Source organism: Cydia amplana, chromosome 8, assembly GCF_948474715.1.
Source record: "Cydia amplana chromosome 8, ilCydAmpl1.1, whole genome shotgun sequence".
Taxonomy (NCBI): Eukaryota; Metazoa; Arthropoda; class Insecta; order Lepidoptera; family Tortricidae; genus Cydia; species Cydia amplana.
The window spans coordinates 19,621,334-19,644,886 of record NC_086076.1 but is presented as its reverse complement, the minus strand read 5'-3'; the positions used below and the strand labels follow the sequence as shown (position 1 = coordinate 19,644,886).

The following is a 23,553-nucleotide window of genomic DNA, read 5'->3' as shown; positions in this document are numbered from 1 at the left end:
AACAATAAATTTTTGGGGTTCCCCATACTTCGAACTGTAACTCAAAAATTTTTTTTTCATCAAACCCATACGTGTGGGGTATCTATGGATAGGTCTTCAAAAATGATATTGAGGTTTCTAATATCATTTTTTTCTAAACTGAATAGTTTGCGCGAGAGACACTTCCAAAGTGGTAAAATGTGTGTGTCCCCCCCCCTGTAACTTCTAAAATAAGAGAATGATAAAACTAAAAAAATATATGATGTACATTACCATGTAAACTTCCACCGAAAATTGGTTTGAACGAGATCTAGTAAGTAGTTTTTTTTTTATACGTCATAAATCGCCTAAATACGGAACCCTTCATGGGCGAGTCCGACTCGCACTTGGCCGCTTTTTGATAAATAAGTAGGCTAGTCTTGCCTAGCCTTGATCATTCCTCATATTTGAATATTTTCATAAAAAGATTCTACTAAATACAACATCTAAGGGAGCGTTCAAGTATTACGTAACGAATTTGGGGGGAGGGGGGATCTTGTAAAACGTTAGGATGCGTTACAGGGGCGGGAGGGGGGGTTTGAACTACGCGTTACGTAACATTGTTTTTTAACCTTTTGGACGGCAATGACCGATATATACGCACCGCAGGTCCAACGCCAAAGACGTATTAATCGGTCATAGACCACAGAGCAACATAGACCTAGGTGCATATGCATAAAGTTCAATTTCAGTCTTGACACTTCGATGACGTGGCGTCTGAGAGACAGCTTTCGTGTTTGACACGGCGTCGAAAAGGTTAACCCTTCAGGTACTTTACGCCACATAATTGTGGCCTTTAGGTAAAAAAATGGTCACTTGGTGGTTACGTAACATTTTACTAAGGGGAGGGAGGGGGGGGGGGGTACAGAAAAACGTTACGGCGCGTTACATGAGGGGGGAGGGGGGGTCAAAAATGTCCAAAAATTGCGTTACGTAATACTTGAACGCTCCCTAATTACGGAAAAGCTGCGAACAAGTTACCGCTGCGTGAACAACATAAATATATGTTGTATTGAACCTCGTTAACTGCAGCGTACAGAACTCATCATCATCATCAGTCATCGCGCTACAGCAGCAGCGTACAGAACTAAGAAAGCATCATATCAAAGCTGCAATTTTGAACCGTTGTAAAGGATAACTTAACAACGTAGATTTACGCAAAAAAACAGCACATTGAAATTATTGAATCCCCTAACTACTAACTAATGGATTTTTTTTATTTTTTGTTAGGTGTCGATGAAATTTAGTGGATCGATAGTTTCCTATTCTGTACCTACATGATGAGCGCAATTGCACCGATGTCATAAAAATCTTCCACTGAGTTACGAAAACATGTGGTAAGTATTGTGGTAACACTAAACTATTTTTTTCCAAATTAGGATTTCGTATTTGTCCCACGCAGTATGAAAATGTCTTCTAACCAGCCAAACTTAATCCGAATTTAACGAAAAACATGGTCAGTAAAATAGTAATCGTCCCTAAAGTTGAATATTCCTGCGTCAACATTTCACTTTTCATACAAAAATACATGCTTCGATGGCATGCTAATGTTTAAAATATAAAAAAAAAATGGTTTGCACGCTTCTTAAAGTTCTGCCCGTCTTACTCCTATACATGTATATGAATGTTATGTATAAAACAAAAAAACAGTAACTACGAAACATTTCAATTTAGGGTCAGGTGGGGTATAGTACATTTACATACCTAGGGAGGTGAATTCGTGAATGCTCGAGATCGCAGGTGTTTGAAATATTCGATCTGGGGCTTTACGAATTACCGCCCGTGGTTTGTCTAAAGTTTTTCGTCTTGCCTTGGCCAGGAAGAGAGTTACGTAAAAATAAGACTACGTTTTTAACACCCAAAAACTTATTCTATTCCATTTAAAAATAAGCCTTGTGTATAGACTTCTTATTACTTACCCCACCTGACCCTCGAATAATCTAATTTCCGCAAAAGCAGAATGTACGTATTAAAAGAAGGACGCTTGGCACGAGGAATTTAGTACATAAAGCCACCTGTTCCTGTCTCTATCGTTCGCGCGTAATAGGCTACATGACAAATTTTCATTTATGGTATCAATCGATCAGGTTTGTTTTTAGGATCAAATGTCTTTATGGAACCCATTGCATTAAAGCAATACAAAAGGCAGAAATCATAGTCAAAGTCCGACAGTCTTATTTCACTCGCGAAACGCTCTTAACAAAACGATAAGTGAACGTGACGTCAAGGTCACTGAGAGTCCATCTTGAAGTATGGACAAAACAAGAAAATTGCGTTTTTGTCGGTGAAATATTTCGTTTATGTATATATAGTTGCTATACTATCTTTTTTTGGTTAAAATGTAAGGAATCGAATGGTGTCCTTACTTATTTCCTTTTTGGAAGTTAAAAAAAACTTAAATTTTGAAACTTTCAGGTCCAGTATTTTAGTATTATTTGTGTAAGTATATTATTTTAATATCCACATTATTGTGATAAATTGCTCGTTTGCTATTTTACTAGATTTTGTTATAAAATTCAACATGTGTCACCATCCCTATTGTATCGATGACGGCGGTCAATGACACAGTGGGGGCGGGATAGCAATATAATAAAGCGCGAGCGATAGACTGGAGCAGGCGGGTCAATGTATGAAATTTCACGTGCTAAGCGTCCTTCCTTTGTGTGAAATTAAAATTCTATGAACAGCTTTTACAACACCAACTTAACGAAGTACTGTTTTTCCTTACAACACCAAAAACAAATTTGTTTGATCGCGAATGATTATATACATTGCATTGTATGTAAGCAGCCTACGCTATAAATAAGGCACTTCGCTCGACCGTCACTTCAATACTTTTAAATCCAACTGCCGAAAATGGCGTTATTGCCTTTTACGCCAGTCGAACGTAAGGTCACCTTTACAACTGTAGGAAAGTATTTTATAATGTAAATATCTTTACAAACGATAAGGCTGCGTTTCCACCAGAGATGTGCGAGGTGTCGCGTCTTTGGTGGAGACGCAGCCCAACTGTGATCTATGGCGGTATCACGCCACGCTCACCGCTGACGCCGACCGCCATTCATTTGTTTTAACCAATTTTGTTTGAGGCGGTCAGCCGGTTTCGGACAGGAGCGCCGCGACAGTATCTCGACCGCGAGATATACTAACCGTCTTTTTCTAACAGAATTAATTAGAGAGAGACGGGTAATTTGGCGAGATACTGTCGGAGCACTAATATGCAGAGTACGGAGCGCGTGTTTCGTGCCCTCGGCGTTTAGCTACAGAAGTAAAGGCGCCCAGGGGCCCGTTTCTCAAAAGCTTGTAACTTGTAATACAAGCGGATGTCACTTTTTGGCAGCTTTTGTTAGGAAGGGACTTCCACTTGTATTACGAGTTACAAGCTTTTGAGAAACGGGCCCCTGAAGTATCGTCGCGTGTGTGTGTGTGTGATGAACTAGGTGAGGTGTGAAGCCGTGGCCGCGGCCGTGCGTGCGTGCGTGCGTGCGTGCGTGCGTGCGTCTCACCTCGCGGCGGCTGGCGCGGCTTGTTGAACATCGACTCGAAGTCCGCGTGCAGGTCGCGCGAGCCCCAGCCCTCGCGTCTGGATGGAGAAACGATCATTTTAAATTACTGCATCAGCATATCCCAAACTATGGGTCGCGGCTCATTGGTGGGCCGCGTAGCCAAAGTGTCAATCGCTTGCGCTCCGTAGCGATCGAAACGCAACTTTCTCTGTCACACTAATATGGAAGAGTGAAAGAGAGACACAAAGCGATTCGATGGCGAAGCGCAAGCGGTCGTCACCTTGGCTAGGCCGCCTGAAACTACTAGGAAATCTGTGCCCAATAATATTTTATGCCCCCTTTTTAAGACGGCCAAGAGTTGGGCCCCAAAAATGGCAGTTCTTGTTTAGCTGGGTCCGAGCCCAGTTAACTTTGGGAACCACTGAACTAGATAATTATGAATTTGACTTTTAAAAACTAAAATATTATTTTGTTCCGTTAGATTCTGACGGATAACATCTGACTTGAAGTCTCAGATAGGCGGAGTGAGAAAGAAAATCTTAAAACGCATGTGCTTCAAATGTAGTCGAGCGAAATTACGGAAAGAATGGAGTAATAGATAAAAATAGTTTTTCCTGTGAAATTTAACCAATACATTGGCCGGGTAGAGACAAACCAAAGAAAGTCTGCAGCGCAATAATTTGACATCGAATTAAAAAACTACATATGGCAATGTTTTTTAAGCAGTCAGTAAACGTCATGCACTATGGTATGTGTTTGTCAAAATCGTTTAAATATTCATTGTGTTTTGTGATGAACGGAATAAACATGGTGAAACCTTACAAAACCGGCGTGCGGGAGTTACTTTTCCGCATGACGAATAATTTTACACTTGTAAAAAGTCAGCACGAGGCGATTCAAGCTGAAAAACGACAATGTTTACAAAATTTGGAGTTGATGACGGGTAAGTGGAATGAAACATCTTAATACTTCACCATATGTACCTACTTAGATAATATAATATTGGTTTAGACAAAGGTTTCACAGCAAATTGAACACACCTAATAGGTATAGGCATACTTATGAACTTCCTCTAACATTTCGAGAAACTCATTGGTACTAGCCGGGTTTTGAGCTCGAACCCACAACCTCCATGCTTATGCTCACGGCATGGGTACCTACTAGTTAAAGTTAAAATTAATTTTTAATATATGTTTATTGTTTTAATGGTTTATTTCGTTTTTCCGAAAACTTTAGTTCGCAAATTGCGGGCAATTTATCTGTCAATCTAATTACGCCTTAATGGGAGTAAAAGAGAAAGATGCTCGCATATTGAGAACTTCGGTGTTCGCGGTAGGCCCTCTGTACCTATTTACCGCCGTCGCGGATATTACAAAAGCTTATTAATTTTGATGAAGCCAAATGTCACATTCTCCCAATATTATTTATCAATATTAGTATATGTCTACATATTAATAGAACCATCTATTGTTGGAATGAAATTTATATTTTTTCATAGACGGTAAATATGGTAGAAATTTCACAAGTATCAAGACTATTTAATCCATTTTCTGTGGTGTTGTCGCATACTGATTTTTAAAAACTACTTTTAATCTAGCGCTGCAGACTTTCTTTGGTTTGTCTCTATGACTTTATCAGATCTCTCAGGTGATCCTATGAAATACAATCAAATTAAATAAAAGCTATGAAATACAATCAAATTAAATAAAAGAATTATATGTTATGAAAACTCACGTTTCCGACACACTTCGTTTACTTTCCACATATCTGTGGGTGCTGCGTGAAACAAAACAAGTGGACCTTCAAATCATTGGTTAGGGCATATAACTTCTCACTGGCATATATTGTCTCTACAAAATTCCGTCGTTCTGTCCTTTTCACTTTTAAACCATTCACAAAACGGCCCTTCTTTAAAAATTGCTTATGCAAAGAGGCTCTTGTACCGTCTATACCGTTTTTTTAAGATTACAATTTTTCTAACCTCAAAAATATAGCTGGTCAACCAAATCTTGTCAGTAAAAAAAGGCGCGAAATTCAAATTTTCTATGGGATGATATCCCTTCGCGCCTACATTTCTCAAATTTGCCGCCTTTTTCTACTGTCAAGATCTGGTTGACCAAGTATAGTTGTAATTAACTTTTTCTTCCGAAATGCTAGGGTTCCTATGATATCTAATATTGCGGTACAATAATATGTAAACAACGCGACGCCATAATTCAGTGCACAGTTACTCAGATTTAATTTTAGAGGAAATAAGTTACCACTACTTTTGAGGTTATAAAATTTATATTTAAAAAAAAAAAACCGGCCAGGTGCGAGTCGGACTCGCCCACCGAGGATTCTCTTTTTTTTACGTTAACTTAGAAGTTTGTTTTTTTACAGCTTCAAAGGGCTGTAGACCTGAGTATATGGTTTTAATTTCAACTCGATACATCTACGCGTTCCCGAGATAAAGGGTCTTGACAGACAGACGGATGGACAACAAAGTGATCCTATAACGGTCCCGAGTTTTCTTGAGGTACGGAACCCTAAAACTGACTATATTACAGTGAACGACCGAACAAGAGAGCTTTTATAACGGGATATTTGACACAAGGCATGTCGTAGATGAAGTTTTAAGATGAGGTCAAATGACCCCATTCAAATAGCGGGTGTTTTGCGAGTGGTTCATTATGTGCTCTAACCAAATGTTGAAGTTAGGTATATGTATTTTGAAGCGTTAAAAAAATAAACATTGTATACTTACAGCAAGTTTCTCCTGGGTAAGTGAGGGCTGCATGCAGAAAATTAAACGAATTAGTTGGTGTTCAACACGAAAAGTCATCAGGCAGTATCCTTTAGTTCTATAGAACTTGAACTCTAAAAGCTTGCCTTTTCGCATCGGACAAGAAAACCGGATAATAAATTGAATTGAAAAAAGATTGAATTTTGAATCAAGTGCCGTTATTGTGGATGTTGAATTTTCTTGTTTCAGAATTCAAGGATGTCTATTTTTTTTTTGTTTTTTACTCGAATTAGAGGTGGTGCAGTTTCCAAGATGAAAAGAGTTAAGAATCCCAAAGTTCTATAGAACTAATAGAAAGTACTGTCTAGGGCAAGCTCTCGATCGGCGAGAACACACGTACTGGCTACAAGTCATCTATAGTTTAAAAAACAAAATATCACTAGCGGCATCAAAAGAGTATGTTTATTAAAAAAAAGTATATACTAAAAACTTTATCAACCAATTATTTAAGTGATTGTTTTATTTTTTCATATAGATAGGTATTTGTGTGTGTTTTAGTACATTACGATACAAGTGCGAAAAATAGAAAATTCGCAACGAGTGGCGACAAATAAAATTAAAACACGACCGAAGGCAGGCGAGGGAGGCAGGGACCTGTATCTTACAAAGTTTTACAGTACATATGGCCATAATACGTATTGTGCTGTAAAAAATATAACTGATTTCATGGTAGCGTATATACAAAATGGTTATTAGGCATGATTTATGACTTTTGAAAAGAATCTGGAACACAAGAAACACTTCACAAAACTATACAACAGATTCTTATTAATAAGCTTCACGCCGGGCGACACCTAAAGGCCTGCGCACGCCGGATGCGTTTGCGTAGTCGAGCACGTGCGCGTTGTAATATACAGATCCTTATGAGAGGCGACACACCGCTTGCGTGACGTCTACGCACACGCTAAAGTCTGGCTAATGAAAGTTGAGCCTAAGATAACGCGGGAATTTCAATAAAAACCGCACCTGGCAATAAAATTACCATGAAATTAAATGACAGCTTGAAACTGACAGCTTATTTGATAGGAAAAAAAGTTGCCATATAAAAAGTTTTAAATAAATCTCAAGCTCAACTTTCATTAGCCAGACTCTACCGGTGTGTACTGGCCTGAAGTGTGTTAACCCTGTAAGCGTCGTTAGTAGGTGTAAGCCCGTGTCGTTACCTGTTGAAGAAGTTGTCGTGCGCGAGGTTGTTGAAGAGCGAGTGCGGGCGCTGGAAGCCGGGCCCCTCCTCGCCGTTCAGCCGGTTGGTCAGCGCGCGGACCTACGCAACCAATGACTTGTTTATACCAGGGATGTTGCGAATATCCGCATCCGCAACCGCGGAACTTCCGCATTATTTTCAACATCCGCATCCGCATAAAATCGATGCGGATTTAATGCGGATGCGGATGTGGAACAGGTCGGTACAGGAACGTCTTAGCATCGGCGTAAGTGCTAGACTGCTAGCTAATTTAGTCATTAATCTGTCAGCTCCCACGGCTCATATATGAGCCAGAACGCTTATGGTGACGTCATATCGTGGGATTTGACAGGTTAACCAAAAAAACCTATTAGAAATGAGCAGTCAAGCGTGAGTGGGACTTAATGTACGGAACCCTTGGAACGCGAGTCCGACTCGCACTTGGCCGGTTTTTTGAAATAAAAATTACTAAAATGTAATATTTGACGTTTTTTATGGTACTATCTTGACATCCGCATCCACATCCGCATCCGCGGATGTGGGCCTTTAAAAATCCGCATCCGCATCCGCATCCGCATCCGCGGATGTGTAAAAATCGACATCCGCAACATCCCTGGTTTATACTATGAATTTTCTCAAATGATTCTTACGCCTAAGACCCTAATCTGTTAAACAAAAATCATTGTTTCTTTCTACCGTGATGAGCGCGTGCCAAAGCTGTCGTTTAAAAAGCGACCGTATCTGGTGGTTTAATGTTGTCAAATGCCAACGTTTGACAATCCATTTGTCTCAAAACATTTCACGCCGTACAGCGCCGTGCCATACATTTTTAGTACCCAAACCGAAAACATTTATTTATTGCATATACGAAGGAAAAAATGGCAGAGGCGTCCAGTGTCCAAAGCTGGAATCGGCCACGGGGGCATGGGTTGAAACTTCCAAATATATAACAATTTTCTGAAGGCGCCCCTGGCCATAAGGTAGAACAGTAATAGTTCGACCTCCTAACCGAACGGGTTAGCGAAGAGAGATGGCGCTACCATTAATATCTAAAAATAAATTAAATGACTTTCCTACCTATATTTCTATATACATAGTAGGTAAAAGTGAAAGAAGTGGCCATTAATATCTAAGAACATTAAATAACTTTCCTACCAATTTTTGTAAATATTAGGTAAAAGTTACACAAGTGTTTACCCTGTGTAGCAGCGTGGAGAAGAGGTTCTCGGCCGTGAGGAGATGGAAGCCCTCGTCCTCCTCGTCCTCCTCGCCCGAGCTCACCGACTCGGCCCGCGCCGCGCGCGACGACCTGCACCACACACACACACACACAAGTGCTTACCCTGTGTAGCAGCGTGGAGAAGAGGTTCTCGGCCGTGAGGAGATGGAAGCCCTCGTCCTCCTCGTCCTCCTCGCCCGAGCTCACCGACTCGGCCCGCGCCGCGCGCGACGACCTGCACCACACACACACACACACAAGTGCTTACCCTGTGTAGCAGCGTGGAGAAGAGGTTCTCGGCCGTGAGGAGATGGAAGCCCTCGTCCTCCTCGTCCTCCTCGCCCGAGCTCACCGACTCGGCCCGCGCCGCGCGCGACGACCTGCACCACACACACACACACACAAGTGCTTACCCTGTGTAGCAGCGTGGAGAAGAGGTTCTCGGCCGTGAGGAGATGGAAGCCCTCGTCCTCCTCGTCCTCCTCGCCCGAGCTCACCGACTCGGCCCGCGCCGCGCGCGACGACCTGCACCACACACACACACACACAAGTGCTTACCCTGTGTAGCAGCGTGGAGAAGAGGTTCTCGGCCGTGAGGAGATGGAAGCCCTCGTCCTCCTCGTCCTCCTCGCCCGAGCTCACCGACTCGGCCCGCGCCGCGCGCGACGACCTGCACCACACACACACACACACACAAGTGCTTACCCTGTGTAGCAGCGTGGAGAAGAGGTTCTCGGCCGTGAGGAGATGGAAGCCCTCGTCCTCCTCGTCCTCCTCGCCCGAGCTCACCGACTCGGCCCGCGCCGCGCGCGACGACCTGCACCACACACACACACACACAAGTGCTTACCCTGTGTAGCAGCGTGGAGAAGAGGTTCTCGGCCGTGAGGAGATGGAAGCCCTCGTCCTCCTCGTCCTCCTCGCCCGAGCTCACCGACTCGGCCCGCGCCGCGCGCGACGACCTGCACCACACACACACACACACAAGTGCTTACCCTGTGTAGCAGCGTGGAGAAGAGGTTCTCGGCCGTGAGGAGATGGAAGCCCTCGTCCTCCTCGTCCTCCTCGCCCGAGCTCACCGACTCGGCCCGCGCCGCGCGCGACGACCTGCACCACACACACACACACACACAAGTGCTTACCCTGTGTAGCAGCGTGGAGAAGAGGTTCTCGGCCGTGAGGAGATGGAAGCCCTCGTCCTCCTCGTCCTCCTCGCCCGAGCTCACCGACTCGGCCCGCGCCGCGCGCGACGACCTGCACCACACACACACACACACAAGTGCTTACCCTGTGTAGCAGCGTGGAGAAGAGGTTCTCGGCCGTGAGGAGATGGAAGCCCTCGTCCTCCTCGTCCTCCTCGCCAGAGCTCACCGACTCGGCCCGCGCCGCGCGCGACGACCTGCACCACACACACACACACACAAGTGCTTACCCTGTGTAGCAGCGTGGAGAAGAGGTTCTCGGCCGTGAGGAGATGGAAGCCCTCGTCCTCCTCGTCCTCCTCGCCCGAGCTCACCGACTCGGCCCGCGCCGCGCGCGACGACCTGCACCACACACACACACACACAAGTGCTTACCCTGTGTAGCAGCGTGGAGAAGAGGTTCTCGGCCGTGAGGAGATGGAAGCCCTCGTCCTCCTCGTCCTCCTCGCCCGAGCTCACCGACTCGGCCCGCGCCGCGCGCGACGACCTGCACCACACACACACACACACACAAGTGCTTACCCTGTGTAGCAGCGTGGAGAAGAGGTTCTCGGCCGTGAGGAGATGGAAGCCCTCGTCCTCCTCGTCCTCCTCGCCCGAGCTCACCGACTCGGCCCGCGCCGCGCGCGACGACCTGCACCACACACACACACACACACAAGTGCTTACCCTGTGTAGCAGCGTGGAGAAGAGGTTCTCGGCCGTGAGGAGATGGAAGCCCTCGTCCTCCTCGTCCTCCTCGCCCGAGCTCACCGACTCGGCCCGCGCCGCGCGCGACGACCTGCACCACACACACACACACACAAGTGCTTACCCTGTGTAGCAGCGTGGAGAAGAGGTTCTCGGCCGTGAGGAGATGGAAGCCCTCGTCCTCCTCGTCCTCCTCGCCCGAGCTCACCGACTCGGCCCGCGCCGCGCGCGACGACCTGCACCACACACACACACACACAAGTGCTTACCCTGTGTAGCAGCGTGGAGAAGAGGTTCTCGGCCGTGAGGAGATGGAAGCCCTCGTCCTCCTCGTCCTCCTCGCCCGAGCTCACCGACTCGGCCCGCGCCGCGCGCGACGACCTGCACCACACACACACACACACACAAGTGCTTACCCTGTGTAGCAGCGTGGAGAAGAGGTTCTCGGCCGTGAGGAGATGGAAGCCCTCGTCCTCCTCGTCCTCCTCGCCCGAGCTCACCGACTCGGCCCGCGCCGCGCGCGACGACCTGCACCACACACACACACACACAAGTGCTTACCCTGTGTAGCAGCGTGGAGAAGAGGTTCTCGGCCGTGAGGAGATGGAAGCCCTCGTCCTCCTCGTCCTCCTCGCCCGAGCTCACCGACTCGGCCCGCGCCGCGCGCGACGACCTGCACCACACACACACACACACAAGTGCTTACCCTGTGTAGCAGCGTGGAGAAGAGGTTCTCGGCCGTGAGGAGATGGAAGCCCTCGTCCTCCTCGTCCTCCTCGCCCGAGCTCACCGACTCGGCCCGCGCCGCGCGCGACGACCTGCACCACACACACACACACACAAGTGCTTACCCTGTGTAGCAGCGTGGAGAAGAGGTTCTCGGCCGTGAGGAGATGGAAGCCCTCGTCCTCCTCGTCCTCCTCGCCCGAGCTCACCGACTCGGCCCGCGCCGCGCGCGACGACCTGCACCACACACACACACACACACAAGTGCTTACCCTGTGTAGCAGCGTGGAGAAGAGGTTCTCGGCCGTGAGGAGATGGAAGCCCTCGTCCTCCTCGTCCTCCTCGCCCGAGCTCACCGACTCGGCCCGCGCCGCGCGCGACGACCTGCACCACACACACACACACACAAGTGCTTACCCTGTGTAGCAGCGTGGAGAAGAGGTTCTCGGCCGTGAGGAGATGGAAGCCCTCGTCCTCCTCGTCCTCCTCGCCCGAGCTCACCGACTCGGCCCGCGCCGCGCGCGACGACCTGCACCACACACACACACACACAAGTGCTTACCCTGTGTAGCAGCGTGGAGAAGAGGTTCTCGGCCGTGAGGAGATGGAAGCCCTCGTCCTCCTCGTCCTCCTCGCCCGAGCTCACCGACTCGGCCCGCGCCGCGCGCGACGACCTGCACCACACACACACACACACAAGTGCTTACCCTGTGTAGCAGCGTGGAGAAGAGGTTCTCGGCCGTGAGGAGATGGAAGCCCTCGTCCTCCTCGTCCTCCTCGCCCGAGCTCACCGACTCGGCCCGCGCCGCGCGCGACGACCTGCACCACACACACACACACACAAGTGCTTACCCTGTGTAGCAGCGTGGAGAAGAGGTTCTCGGCCGTGAGGAGATGGAAGCCCTCGTCCTCCTCGTCCTCCTCGCCCGAGCTCACCGACTCGGCCCGCGCCGCGCGCGACGACCTGCACCACACACACACACACACACAAGTGCTTACCCTGTGTAGCAGCGTGGAGAAGAGGTTCTCGGCCGTGAGGAGATGGAAGCCCTCGTCCTCCTCGTCCTCCTCGCCCGAGCTCACCGACTCGGCCCGCGCCGCGCGCGACGACCTGCACCACACACACACACACACAAGTGCTTACCCTGTGTAGCAGCGTGGAGAAGAGGTTCTCGGCCGTGAGGAGATGGAAGCCCTCGTCCTCCTCGTCCTCCTCGCCCGAGCTCACCGACTCGGCCCGCGCCGCGCGCGACGACCTGCACCACACACACACACACACAAGTGCTTACCCTGTGTAGCAGCGTGGAGAAGAGGTTCTCGGCCGTGAGGAGATGGAAGCCCTCGTCCTCCTCGTCCTCCTCGCCCGAGCTCACCGACTCGGCCCGCGCCGCGCGCGACGACCTGCACCACACACACACACACACAAGTGCTTACCCTGTGTAGCAGCGTGGAGAAGAGGTTCTCGGCCGTGAGGAGATGGAAGCCCTCGTCCTCCTCGTCCTCCTCGCCCGAGCTCACCGACTCGGCCCGCGCCGCGCGCGACGACCTGCACCACACACACACACACACAAATGTACACTCAATCAAGGTGGATATTTCATTGGAATGGCGTTGGAAACAGCTATAGATCGTTTGATATTCAATAAATAAGGGGTCATCCATTAATTACATCACACGTTTAGGGGGAGGCAGGGGGACAAGAAAATGTGACATATTGTGACATGGGGAAGGGGGGAGACACAAACTTTGTGACGTCATTTTAACTTCATCAGTACCTAACCGAAAATTTATTTAAATTATTTTATTCGCTGGACATTTAAATAACAAGTTTTTAATACGATAATCGTTTTTATTCGTTTAATTTTCTTTCCTAAGCAGTTTTGGGTTATAAAATTACTAATATTTATATCGTCAAAAATATTTTGATAAAATATTAATAATACTGAGGTACTTACTTAATTCGATTTGGCGATTTCGTAGAAAAAATGTGACGTCACACTAAGGGGGAGGGGTTTGCCAAATGTGACCAAGTGTGACAAGGAGGGGGGAGGGGTCAAAAAACCTAGAAATTCGTGTGACGTAATTAATGGATGACCCCTAACTCTCCGTTACACGTTTATAAACTTAAATAACATATCAGACTGATAAGGCATCGATAAGAGTGTGAGAAATTATGCAAAACCGCATAATCAGGTGGGAAATCCCTCTGCCCTATAAAGGCTCAATGTAAACACATGCAGTACCTCAGGCGATGCATGTGGGTGTCGTCTTCTTCTTCAGATTCGCCGCCGCTTACGAGGCTGCTGAAAACATAACATACGCGTTAAATATAAGCCGATACTTGTCTATAAAACACATTTTAAAGTCAATACTGTGAGATATCCGTTTACATAAAGCCGTAGCCAAGATGATCGTCATTTATAACCTATGCCTTTCACAGCTATAGGTACAATATAGTTTAGTGTTGTGTTGTCTCGGTGTGACATATCCCTTGCATTCCACTACTATAAGTATGATGCAGTTAATTGTCTGTAATATGACGCCGGGGGTCCAGTAAAGTCAATGTCTCACCTGATGCGTCTGGGCTTGCGCGGCTTGCGCGTCATCTCCGGCTCGGTGCTGCGTTGGCTCGGTGTGACGTATCCCTTGCCCTCCATCGCTATGGGTATGATGAACTGTCGCGAGCCAATATCTCACCTGATGCGTCTGGGCTTGCGCGGCTTGCGCGTCATCTCCGGCTCGGTGCTGCGTTGGCTCGGTGTGACGTATCCCTTGCCCTCCACGGCTATAGGTATGATGAACTGTCGCGAGCCAATGTCTCACCTGATGCGCCTGGGCTTGCGCGGCTTGCGCGTCATCTCCGGCTCGGTGCTGCGTTGGCTCGGTGTGACGTATCCCTTGCCCCCCACCGCTATAGGTATGATGAACTGTCGCGAGCCAATGTCTCACCTGATGCGTCTGGGCTTGCGCGGCTTGCGCGTCATCTCCGGCTCGGTGCTGCGTTGGCTCGGTGTGACGTATCCCTTGCCCTCCACGGCTATAGGTATGATGAACTGTCGCGAGCCAATGTCTCACCTGATGCGTCTGGGCTTGCGCGGCTTGCGCGTCATCTCCGGCTCGGTGCTGCGTTGGCTCGGTGTGACGTATCCCTTGCCCTCCACGGCTATAGGTATGATGAACTGTCGCGAGCCAATGTCTCACCTGATGCGCCTGGGCTTGCGCGGCTTGCGCGTCATCTCCGGCTCGGTGCTGCGTTGGCTCGGTGTGACGTATCCCTTGCCCCCCACCGCTATAGGTATGATGAACTGTCGCGAGCCAATGTCTCACCTGATGCGTCTGGGCTTGCGCGGCTTGCGCGTCATCTCCGGCTCGGTGCTGCGTTGGCTCGGTGTGACGTATCCCTTGCCCCCCACCGCTATAGGTATGATGAACTGTCGCGAGCCAATGTCTCACCTGATGCGTCTGGGCTTGCGCGGCTTGCGCGTCATCTCCGGCTCGGTGCTGCGTTGGCTCGGTGTGACGTATCCCTTGCCCCCCACCGCTATAGGTATGATGAACTGTCGCGAGCCAATGTCTCACCTGATGCGTCTGGGCTTGCGCGGCTTGCGCGTCATCTCCGGCTCGGTGCTGCGTTGGCTCGGTGTGACGTATCCCTTGCCCTCCACCGCTATGGGTATGATGAACTCCCTGGCGCTCTTCTTGATGGGTTCGCCGGCGCTCGACACGGACTCGGCCGCGCTGCCCGTCGATTCGTTTGACGTTAATCGTCTGTAAGGTTAATGGAATTTGTACTATACTGCTGGAGGTATAAGGTTTAAATTGGAATGAAGAATTTCGACAATGCAGAGGAGACCCCAAAGAGCCATGGTCTTGATTGCCCGTTTTTAAACTCATACCTAATGGGAAAAAAATATGTCTGTTATCCCCGCTGGCATTACACCGCGGAAGTTTGAGGCCCGGGGAAGACATGATAGTTTTTTCATCGTCATCATTCCATGCAGACGAAGTGAAGAGCAGGAGTTAGTAGTAAAATGAATCTATATACTTAAAATTAAAATTAAGAGCAATTCATAAATGACATGACAATAACAAATAAAAATTTTAGGAGTATTACCTTAACGGTTGGTGACTAGTTTGCCTGCTGACGGCGGGTGCGGGCGCGGGCGCGGGTTGCGGGGCCTCCTCCGCCACCGCGATAGGGATGATGCGCTCCACTGACACGCCCCTATCACATCGTATACATACAAAACTGATTAACAAGTTTTTAAAATTATGATTCCAAATAGGCATTATAACATAGGAAAGAGGATTGGGAAGACTCACATTTAGTTTATCAGGCGTTCGAAGTATCTTTAGAAGGGAAATTTAAAAAGACAATTTTTAAGCATTAATTTACCACTCGTCGACGGGGGATAAAAAATATCATAATATATCATAACATAGTAAAACGGGACCGCCGGCTTTATTCAATATGATACAGGAGGCAAACGAGGGGACGAATCGCTCGACGGAAAGCGATTACCGTCGCCCGTGGACATTCGCAACACCGGACGACGACCCGTCCGGTTTAGGGGGTGGGGATCCTATTTATGAAGGTTTGATGGCGGTGGAAAACGACGATAAGGCGTCTCGGTGCCATCTTCCGCAAATCTCTCTCGTCAGGCCTGCGGTAGACCATATCGGTCTCGCATCGGTCTTATTCAGCCACCAAAAACGGTGTTTCTCCGTACCATAAATCGTCTAGAATAAAAATGCCAATAATGATAATAATGATGGTCACACTGCAGGCTGTCGCTCATTCCTCGGTGGAGCCGTAGTGGGCATTAGACAAAGTAATGATACGTTTACACGCTTGCCGAGGCTTGGCAAGCGTCTACAAGCTTCAAGCCTTTACAAACGCTTGGGCATCCAAGCAAAAATGGCATCATTTACATGCTTGCGAGTGCGTTACTGTGTTCCGGACAAGCAAGCTTGGCAGACGTGGACGTTGAAGTTGTGTCGGCAATTGCTCTAAGTAAACACTAAACACGCGCCAACGTGTAAATACGTCGCAAGCGCTTGCCGCAAGCTCCCTTTGATCTGTCTCCAAAAACCGACACTAGCCCGGATCGCGACAAGCTCTTGCAAGCTCACGCAAGCCAAGCCAAACAACCCCGTTCACACGCTTGTGTTTGTAGAAGCTTGTCGAGACTTGCCAAGCGTGTAAACGTACCATAAGATATCCCCGCTGGTGTGGTGTGGTGTGGTGTGTGGTGTGGTGTGGTGTGACGGCATACCTGGGGCGGTGGTCTTCGACGCGGTGCTGCGCCTCGGTGCGGAACACGCGCGAGCCGGGCGACGCGGGCGCTGGTGGCGAGGCGGTGTGGTGCGGGGTGTGGTGCGGGGTGTGGTGCAGGGTGTGGTGCGGGGTGTGGTGTGGGGTGTGGTGCGGGGTGTGGTGCGGGGTGTGGTGCGGGGTGTGGTGCAGGGTGTGGTGCGGGGTGTGGTGTGGGGTGTGGTGCGGGGTGTGGTGCGGGGTGTGGTGCGGGGTGTGGTGCGGGGTGTGGTGTGTGGTGTGTGGTGTGGTGTGGTGTGACGGCATACCTGGGGCGGTGGTCTTCGACGCGGTGCTGCGCCTCGGTGCGGAACACGCGCGAGCCGGGCGACGCGGGCGCTGGTGGCGAGGCGGTGTGGTGCGGGGTGTGGTGCGGGGTGTGGTGCAGGGTGTGGTGCGGGGTGTGGTGTGGGGTGTGGTGCGGGGTGTGGTGCGGGGTGTGGTGCGGGGTGTGGTGCAGGGTGTGGTGCGGGGTGTGGTGTGGGGTGTGGTGCGGGGTGTGGTGCGGGGTGTGGTGCGGGGTGTGGTGCGGGGTGTGGTGTGTGGTGTGTGGTGTGGTGTGGTGTGACGGCATACCTGGGGCGGTGGTCTTCGACGCGGTGCTGCGCCTCGGTGCGGAACACGCGCGAGCCGGGCGACGCGGGCGCTGGTGGCGAGGCGGTGTGGTGCGGGGTGTGGTGCGGGGTGTGGTGCAGGGTGTGGTGTGGGGTGTGGTGCGGGGTGTGGTGCGGGGTGTGGTGCGGGGTGTGGTGTGGGGTGTGGTGTGGTGTGACGGCATACCTGGGGCGGTGGTCCTCGACGCGGTGCTGCGCCTCGGTGCGGAACACGCGCGAGCCGGGCGACGCGGGCGCTGGTGGCGAGGCGGTGTGGTGCGGGGTGTGGTGCGGGGTGTGGTGTGGTGTGGTGTGTGGTGTGGTGTGTGGGCATACCTGGGGCGGTGATCCTCGACGCGGTGCTGCGCCTCGGTGCGGAACACGCGCGAGCCGGGCGACGCGGGCGCTGGTGGCGAGGCGGTGTGGTGCGGGGTGTGGTGCGGGGTGTGGTGTGGTGTGGTGTGTGGTGTGGTGTGTGGGCATACCTGGGGCGGTGGTCTTCGACGCGGTGCTGCGCCTCGGTGCGGAACACGCGCGAGCCGGGCGACGCGGGCGCTGGTGGCGAGGCGGTGTGGTGCGGGGTGTGGGGTGTGGTGTGTGGTGTGGTGTGTGGGCATACCTGGGGCGGTGGTCTTCGACGCGGTGCTGCGCCTCGGTGCGGAACACGCGCGAGCCGGGCGACGCGGGCGCTGGTGGCGAGGCGGTGTGGTGCGGGGTGTGGTGTGGTGTGACGGCATACCTGGGGCGGTGGTCTTCGACGCGGTGCTGCGCCTCGGTGCGGAACACGCGCGAGCCGGGCGACGCGGGCGCTGGTGGCGAGGCGGTGTGGTGCGGGGTGTGGTGTGGTGTGGTGTGGTGTGACGGCATACCTGGGGCGGTGGTCTTCGACGCGGTGCTGCGCCTCGGTGCGGAACACGCGCGAGCCGGGCGACGCGGGCGCTGGTGGCGAGGCGGTGTGGTGCGGGGTGTGGTGTGGTGTGGTGTGGTGTGACGGCATACCTGGGGCGGTGGTCTTCGACGCGGTGCTGCGCCTCGGTGCGGAACACGCGCGAGCCGGGCGACGCGGGCGCTGGTGGCGAGGCGGTGTGGTGCGGGGTGTGGTGTGGTGTGGTGTGGTGTGACGGCATACCTGGGGCGGTGGTCTTCGACGCGGTGCTGCGCCTCGGTGCGGAACACGCGCGAGCCGGGCGACGCGGGCGCTGGTGGCGAGGCGGTGTGGTGCGGGGTGTGGTGTGGTGTGGTGTGGTGTGACGGCATACCTGGGGCGGTGGTCTTCGACGCGGTGCTGCGCCTCGGTGCGGAACACGCGCGAGCCGGGCGACGCGGGCGCTGGTGGCGAGGCGGTGTGGTGCGGGGTGTGGTGTGGTGTGGTGTGGTGTGACGGCATACCTGGGGCGGTGGTCTTCGACGCGGTGCTGCGCCTCGGTGCGGAACACGCGCGAGCCGGGCGACGCGGGCGCTGGTGGCGAGGCGGTGTGGTGCGGGGTGTGGTGTGGTGTGGTGTGGTGTGACGGCATACCTGGGGCGGTGGTCTTCGACGCGGTGCTGCGCCTCGGTGCGGAACACGCGCGAGCCGGGCGACGCGGGCGCTGGTGGCGAGGCGGGCCCGCTGAGCGCGGCGACCCCCGCCGACGACGAGCGCCCGTACGGCACCGGCGGCTTGCCTGCCACCATCACCGAACATTTACACTACTTATTTAAGCAGGGCGCCTCAATCCCGATCGACGAACCCGTTTGGAATGATCCGCCCCGAACGAAAGCTTATCACGCGTCTTTTCCTAAGATTCGGTTTGAAAAGACCCCTGTATTAACACAAAATTCTCGACCCGTGTTAGACTTTAGGGCTCATTTAGACGGTGCGAGAACTCTCGTGCGAGTTTCATTGCGTTGCGTCGTTTGATCGGTCGGCTGAATTGATGTAAACAACTAAAATAATCGTATACGAGTTCGCGCGCCGTCTAAATGAGCCCTAACGTTATAAATAGACTCGACCTATCAAATCGTATATCTGATATTACTCTAGTACCATTCGAAAAATGAGCCCCCGGTAATATTAACAGCGCCTCCTTTTCAAATGAAATATTTTGATTCGGCTTTTTATAAAATAGACCACCTCGGCCTTTATTTCATAAATTCAAACCTTCTTTACGGTTACATTTAATAAAACGTAATATAAATTACCAACGATTGATGCCCCCGGCCCTTTATTTATAAAAATGTTAGCATGACATTACAAAATACAATCAAACAATCGTGCCGTAACTTATACTCTATACTAGTTACCATTTAAATAATAGGTATATATGGTGATGTAACATTTAACATTCAATAAAGCCTCAGTATAAGTAAACTATTATCAATGTCACTTCTATGCTTTTTATCCTAAATCAATAGACTAGCTATTAACATGTTTCGACTACTGTTAATGTTAACTGACATTTTCATTCAATTTCTCAGTTAACCCTTTAAACGCCCCACTTATCGTGTGCGACGCGGCATCGTGAACCTTATCGGAATGCACGAAGGTTGATATTGGGCTGGAGCCGCGCACGCCACTTAACATCTTTGGCGGTTAAAGGGTTAACAGCATACATTTAAAATTGGAATCTATTCAAACATTCTAAACAAAGATGTAGTTTGGGATCAGACTCGTTCTTCGGGATCATTGATGAAACAGAATGCAGTATGCGTCGCAAAGGAACCAAACCACACACACGTATAATACATGCCTATAGGTATATCATAGTGTTTGAATAAAATTACCGTCCAAAGAATCTGGAGAAAGATGATGCAACGGGGCTGTGTAATAAAGTAGGTATAAGTTAGAAATTGTGACAATTATCATTCAATCGTTTGGAAATTAATACCTATGACAAATAAGTCTATAAAAGGTCGTTCTTTTTGAAAGTTCGCGGAGCACCGGTTAAGAACCACCGGTCTGGGTGTATTCTCAGTAGTCCCCACTTCATGGACTAATGGGAATACACCTTGGTCTGAGCCAAGTCATAGAGAAATATAGTAAGACAAGAGTGCTCACTCCATACATCAGTTCAGACTATTAATTTCAGTGTCTACATCTCGCATCGAGTAGCGGAACTGTCAGTACTGCTACTTGACAATAGATGTAGCACCGACCGGAAAGGCTCATCTCAATAGCATAAGACTTTCCGGTCGGTGCTACATCTATTGTCAAATAGCAGTACTGATAGTTCCGCTACTCGATGCTAGATGCTAATAGTCTTTTTGGTACTAAAACTGATGTATGGAGTGAGCACTCTATGTATTTTTTTCTCTATGGCCAAGTAGCTTGAGTGACCCACCTGTCCGTATGGCGGTGGAGATGATGTCCCGCGCGGCGCGGCGGCGCGTCTCCTCGCCCAGCTTGGCCTCCTCCAGCCTGGCCATCGAGTTCTGCAGGCTCCTGCACGGACACCACCACAGGTAATATGATATAATATGATATATCATATAAAAGTAAAATATAAAACAATAAAAAAATACATATAAACACATTATAAAAAACCTAACCTATTATTGTTATTAATATCAGATTTGTTGTTTTTGCACACAGTACCTATATCTTTTTGTAAAATTGTGTTTTGTAAAAGGAAAGTGTATCTATTTTCTGAGAATAACTTTAATGTTAATTTTAGGGTAAGCAATAAGCATAGCATGATAGCAACTAAAAAGTAGGTGCATAAAACTGTAAAAATGAGCGCTGTCTCGCCAACAAACTGCATGTTAAGCAGTTTGGCGAGGAACTATAAAAATTATTATGTATATGTACCTTTGAAAAATAAATGAAAAAAAAAAGGTCAATATGCGGTGCAGACCCACATGGGGTTAGCCCCGAGCGACGGAAGTGTGCGAGTGGGTCTCGCCCGAGGCATAATGATACCTCGGGTGAGGCCCATCCCCGCTGACGAAGTTTTGTGCAATAATTTGCTCATAACTCGTTCTGTGTAAACTCTCTGTCAGCTCCCACGGCTCATATATGAGCCAGAACGCTTATGGTGACGTCATATCGTGGGATTCGACAGGTTAATAAGCCAAGACTTTAAGCAGTTCCAACAGTACCGACATTTTATTTTTACAAGCTTTTATTTAATTTTCCCTGTTAAATAGTATGTTAGTGCCGGTCAAATCTTGGAAGCTAAAGCCTTCCCGATTTCCGATTGAGCTGAAATTTTGCATACATATGTAAATCGGATGACAGTGCAATATTATGATGACATGACCAGGCGGTCTAACATGAGTTAATGCGTCCTCGCACGCGAGTCCATACTTGAAGTCGAGCAAGATGTATGGACTCGCGCGCGAGAACGCAACTTATGCTAGACCGCATGGAGCCGATCTGACGGAGACAGCAAAACAACGCAAACTGTGTTTGAGGTCGTTAGAACTGTTCCGTACGTGTATTAGTTGCCTGTGGAAAGAAACGTACAGTCAGCGATAAAAACTTTGTGTCAAAAAACCGGCCAAGTGCGAGTCGGACTCGCGCACGGAGGTTTCCGCACCATCAACAGAAAATAGAGCAAAACAAGCAAAAAAACGGTCACTCATCCAAGTACTGCCTCCGCCCGACGTTGCTTAACTTCGGTCAAAAATCACGTTTGTTGTATGGGAGCCTTACTTAAATATTTATTTTATTCTGTTTTTAGTATTTGTTGTTACAGCGGCAACAGAAATACATCATCTGTGAAAATTTTAACTGTCTAGCTATCACGGTTCGTGAGATACAGCCTGGTGACAGACGGACGGACGGACGGACAGCGGAGTCTTAGTAACAGGGTCCCGTTTTTACCCTTTGGGTGCGGAACCCTAAAAACGTATTAAAAATCCTTTGGATAACAAAGAGCAGCGTCAAATGTGTGTGCGGTGGGTACCTCCTGGCGTCGTGCAGCAGCACGGCGGCGTCGACGGGCGCGGCGCGGCCGGGCTCGCTCTCCGTCTTGTGCACGCCGCCGCGGCGCGGGTGCGGCTGCTGCGGCAGAAGTATGTAATGTGTGTGCGGTGGGTACCTCCTGGCGTCGTGCAGCAGCACGGCGGCGTCGACGGGCGCGGCGCGGCCGGGCTCGCTCTCCGTCTTGTGCACGCCGCCGCGGCGCGGGTGCGGCTGCTGCGGCAGAAGTATGTAATGTGTGTGCGGTGGGTACCTCCTGGCGTCGTGCAGCAGCACGGCGGCGTCGACGGGCGCGGCGCGGCCGGGCTCGCTCTCCGTCTTGTGCACGCCGCCGCGGCGCGGGTGCGGCTGCTGCGGCAGAAGTATGTAATGTGTGTGCGGTGGGTACCTCCTGGCGTCGTGCAGCAGCACGGCGGCGTCGACGGGCGCGGCGCGGCCGGGCTCGCTCTCCGTCTTGTGCACGCCGCCGCGGCGCGGGTGCGGCTGCTGCGGCAGAAGTATGTAATGTGTGTGCGGTGGGTACCTCCTGGCGTCGTGCAGCAGCACGGCGGCGTCGACGGGCGCGGCGCGGCCGGGCTCGCTCTCCGTCTTGTGCACGCCGCCGCGGCGCGGGTGCGGCTGCTGCGGCAGCTCCGACACCCCGGTCTACGACAATCATTCACATCAGGGATGTTACGAACATCCGCATCCGCAACCGCGGAACTTCCGCATTATTTTCAACATCCGCATCCGCATCCGCATAAAATCGATGCGGAGCTTATGCGGATGCGGATGTCGAACAAGTCGGTACGGGAACGTCTTAGCGGCGGCGTAAGTGCTAGGTAATTTCGTCATTACCCGTTATAGGTAATGACGAAATCGTCTAGATCCAAAAAAGTCGGCCAAGTTACTGTTTATTAAATATAACGCACCTATATTCTTGCTCAAATACTAAACGTTTCGTTTTTTTAATAAAAAAATACTAAAAATGTAATATTCGACGTTTTCTAGAAGTACCTAATCTTGACATCCGCATCCGCGGATGTGAGCCTTTAAATATCCGCATCCGCATCCGCGGATGTCAAAAAATCTGCATCCGCAACATCCCTGATTCACATATCATTACAAAAGGGGGACTTTTCGAAGGTACAAAAATATCTAAATTCGACATTTGACGATCTACAACTGTATAGCGTAGCCAATAAGGGGCCTATTTCTCGTTAAAATTACAAGTATTAATATTTTCTGTTTCTCAAATAATTTTACTAGACTAGTCACTAATAGTAGTGGACTAATGCTATTGGTGTTATTTGGCTTAATGCACCACCTCCCTTGGCATTTGGCTAATTTAAAAAAACTTCCCGCGTATTGTTGCTGTGCTAAGGTTCAAGTGCCCATTCAATTTAATGTAACGAGAACCTTTGACTTGGACGAC

General features: G+C 50.1%; 1 protein-coding gene across 1 annotated transcript in view; it reads right to left on the bottom strand.

Moving 5' to 3' along the window:
• Positions 1–23,553, bottom strand: part of LOC134650517 (mucin-12) — a 67,005-nt gene that overhangs the window by 5,686 nt on the left and 37,766 nt on the right. The window contains exons 15-26 of the mRNA XM_063505474.1: positions 22,663–22,769; positions 20,557–20,657; positions 17,269–18,900; positions 16,962–17,219; positions 16,606–16,912; positions 15,444–15,554; positions 14,909–15,097; positions 13,573–13,632; positions 12,764–12,875; positions 7,473–7,573; positions 6,271–6,297; positions 3,525–3,601 (exon numbers count right to left, since the gene is read on the bottom strand). Coding sequence (XP_063361544.1) covers positions 3,525–3,601; positions 6,271–6,297; positions 7,473–7,573; positions 12,764–12,875; positions 13,573–13,632; positions 14,909–15,097; positions 15,444–15,554; positions 16,606–16,912; positions 16,962–17,219; positions 17,269–18,900; positions 20,557–20,657; positions 22,663–22,769 — 3,082 coding nt within the window. The remainder of the gene's footprint in view (positions 1–3,524; positions 3,602–6,270; positions 6,298–7,472; positions 7,574–12,763; positions 12,876–13,572; positions 13,633–14,908; positions 15,098–15,443; positions 15,555–16,605; positions 16,913–16,961; positions 17,220–17,268; positions 18,901–20,556; positions 20,658–22,662; positions 22,770–23,553) is intronic.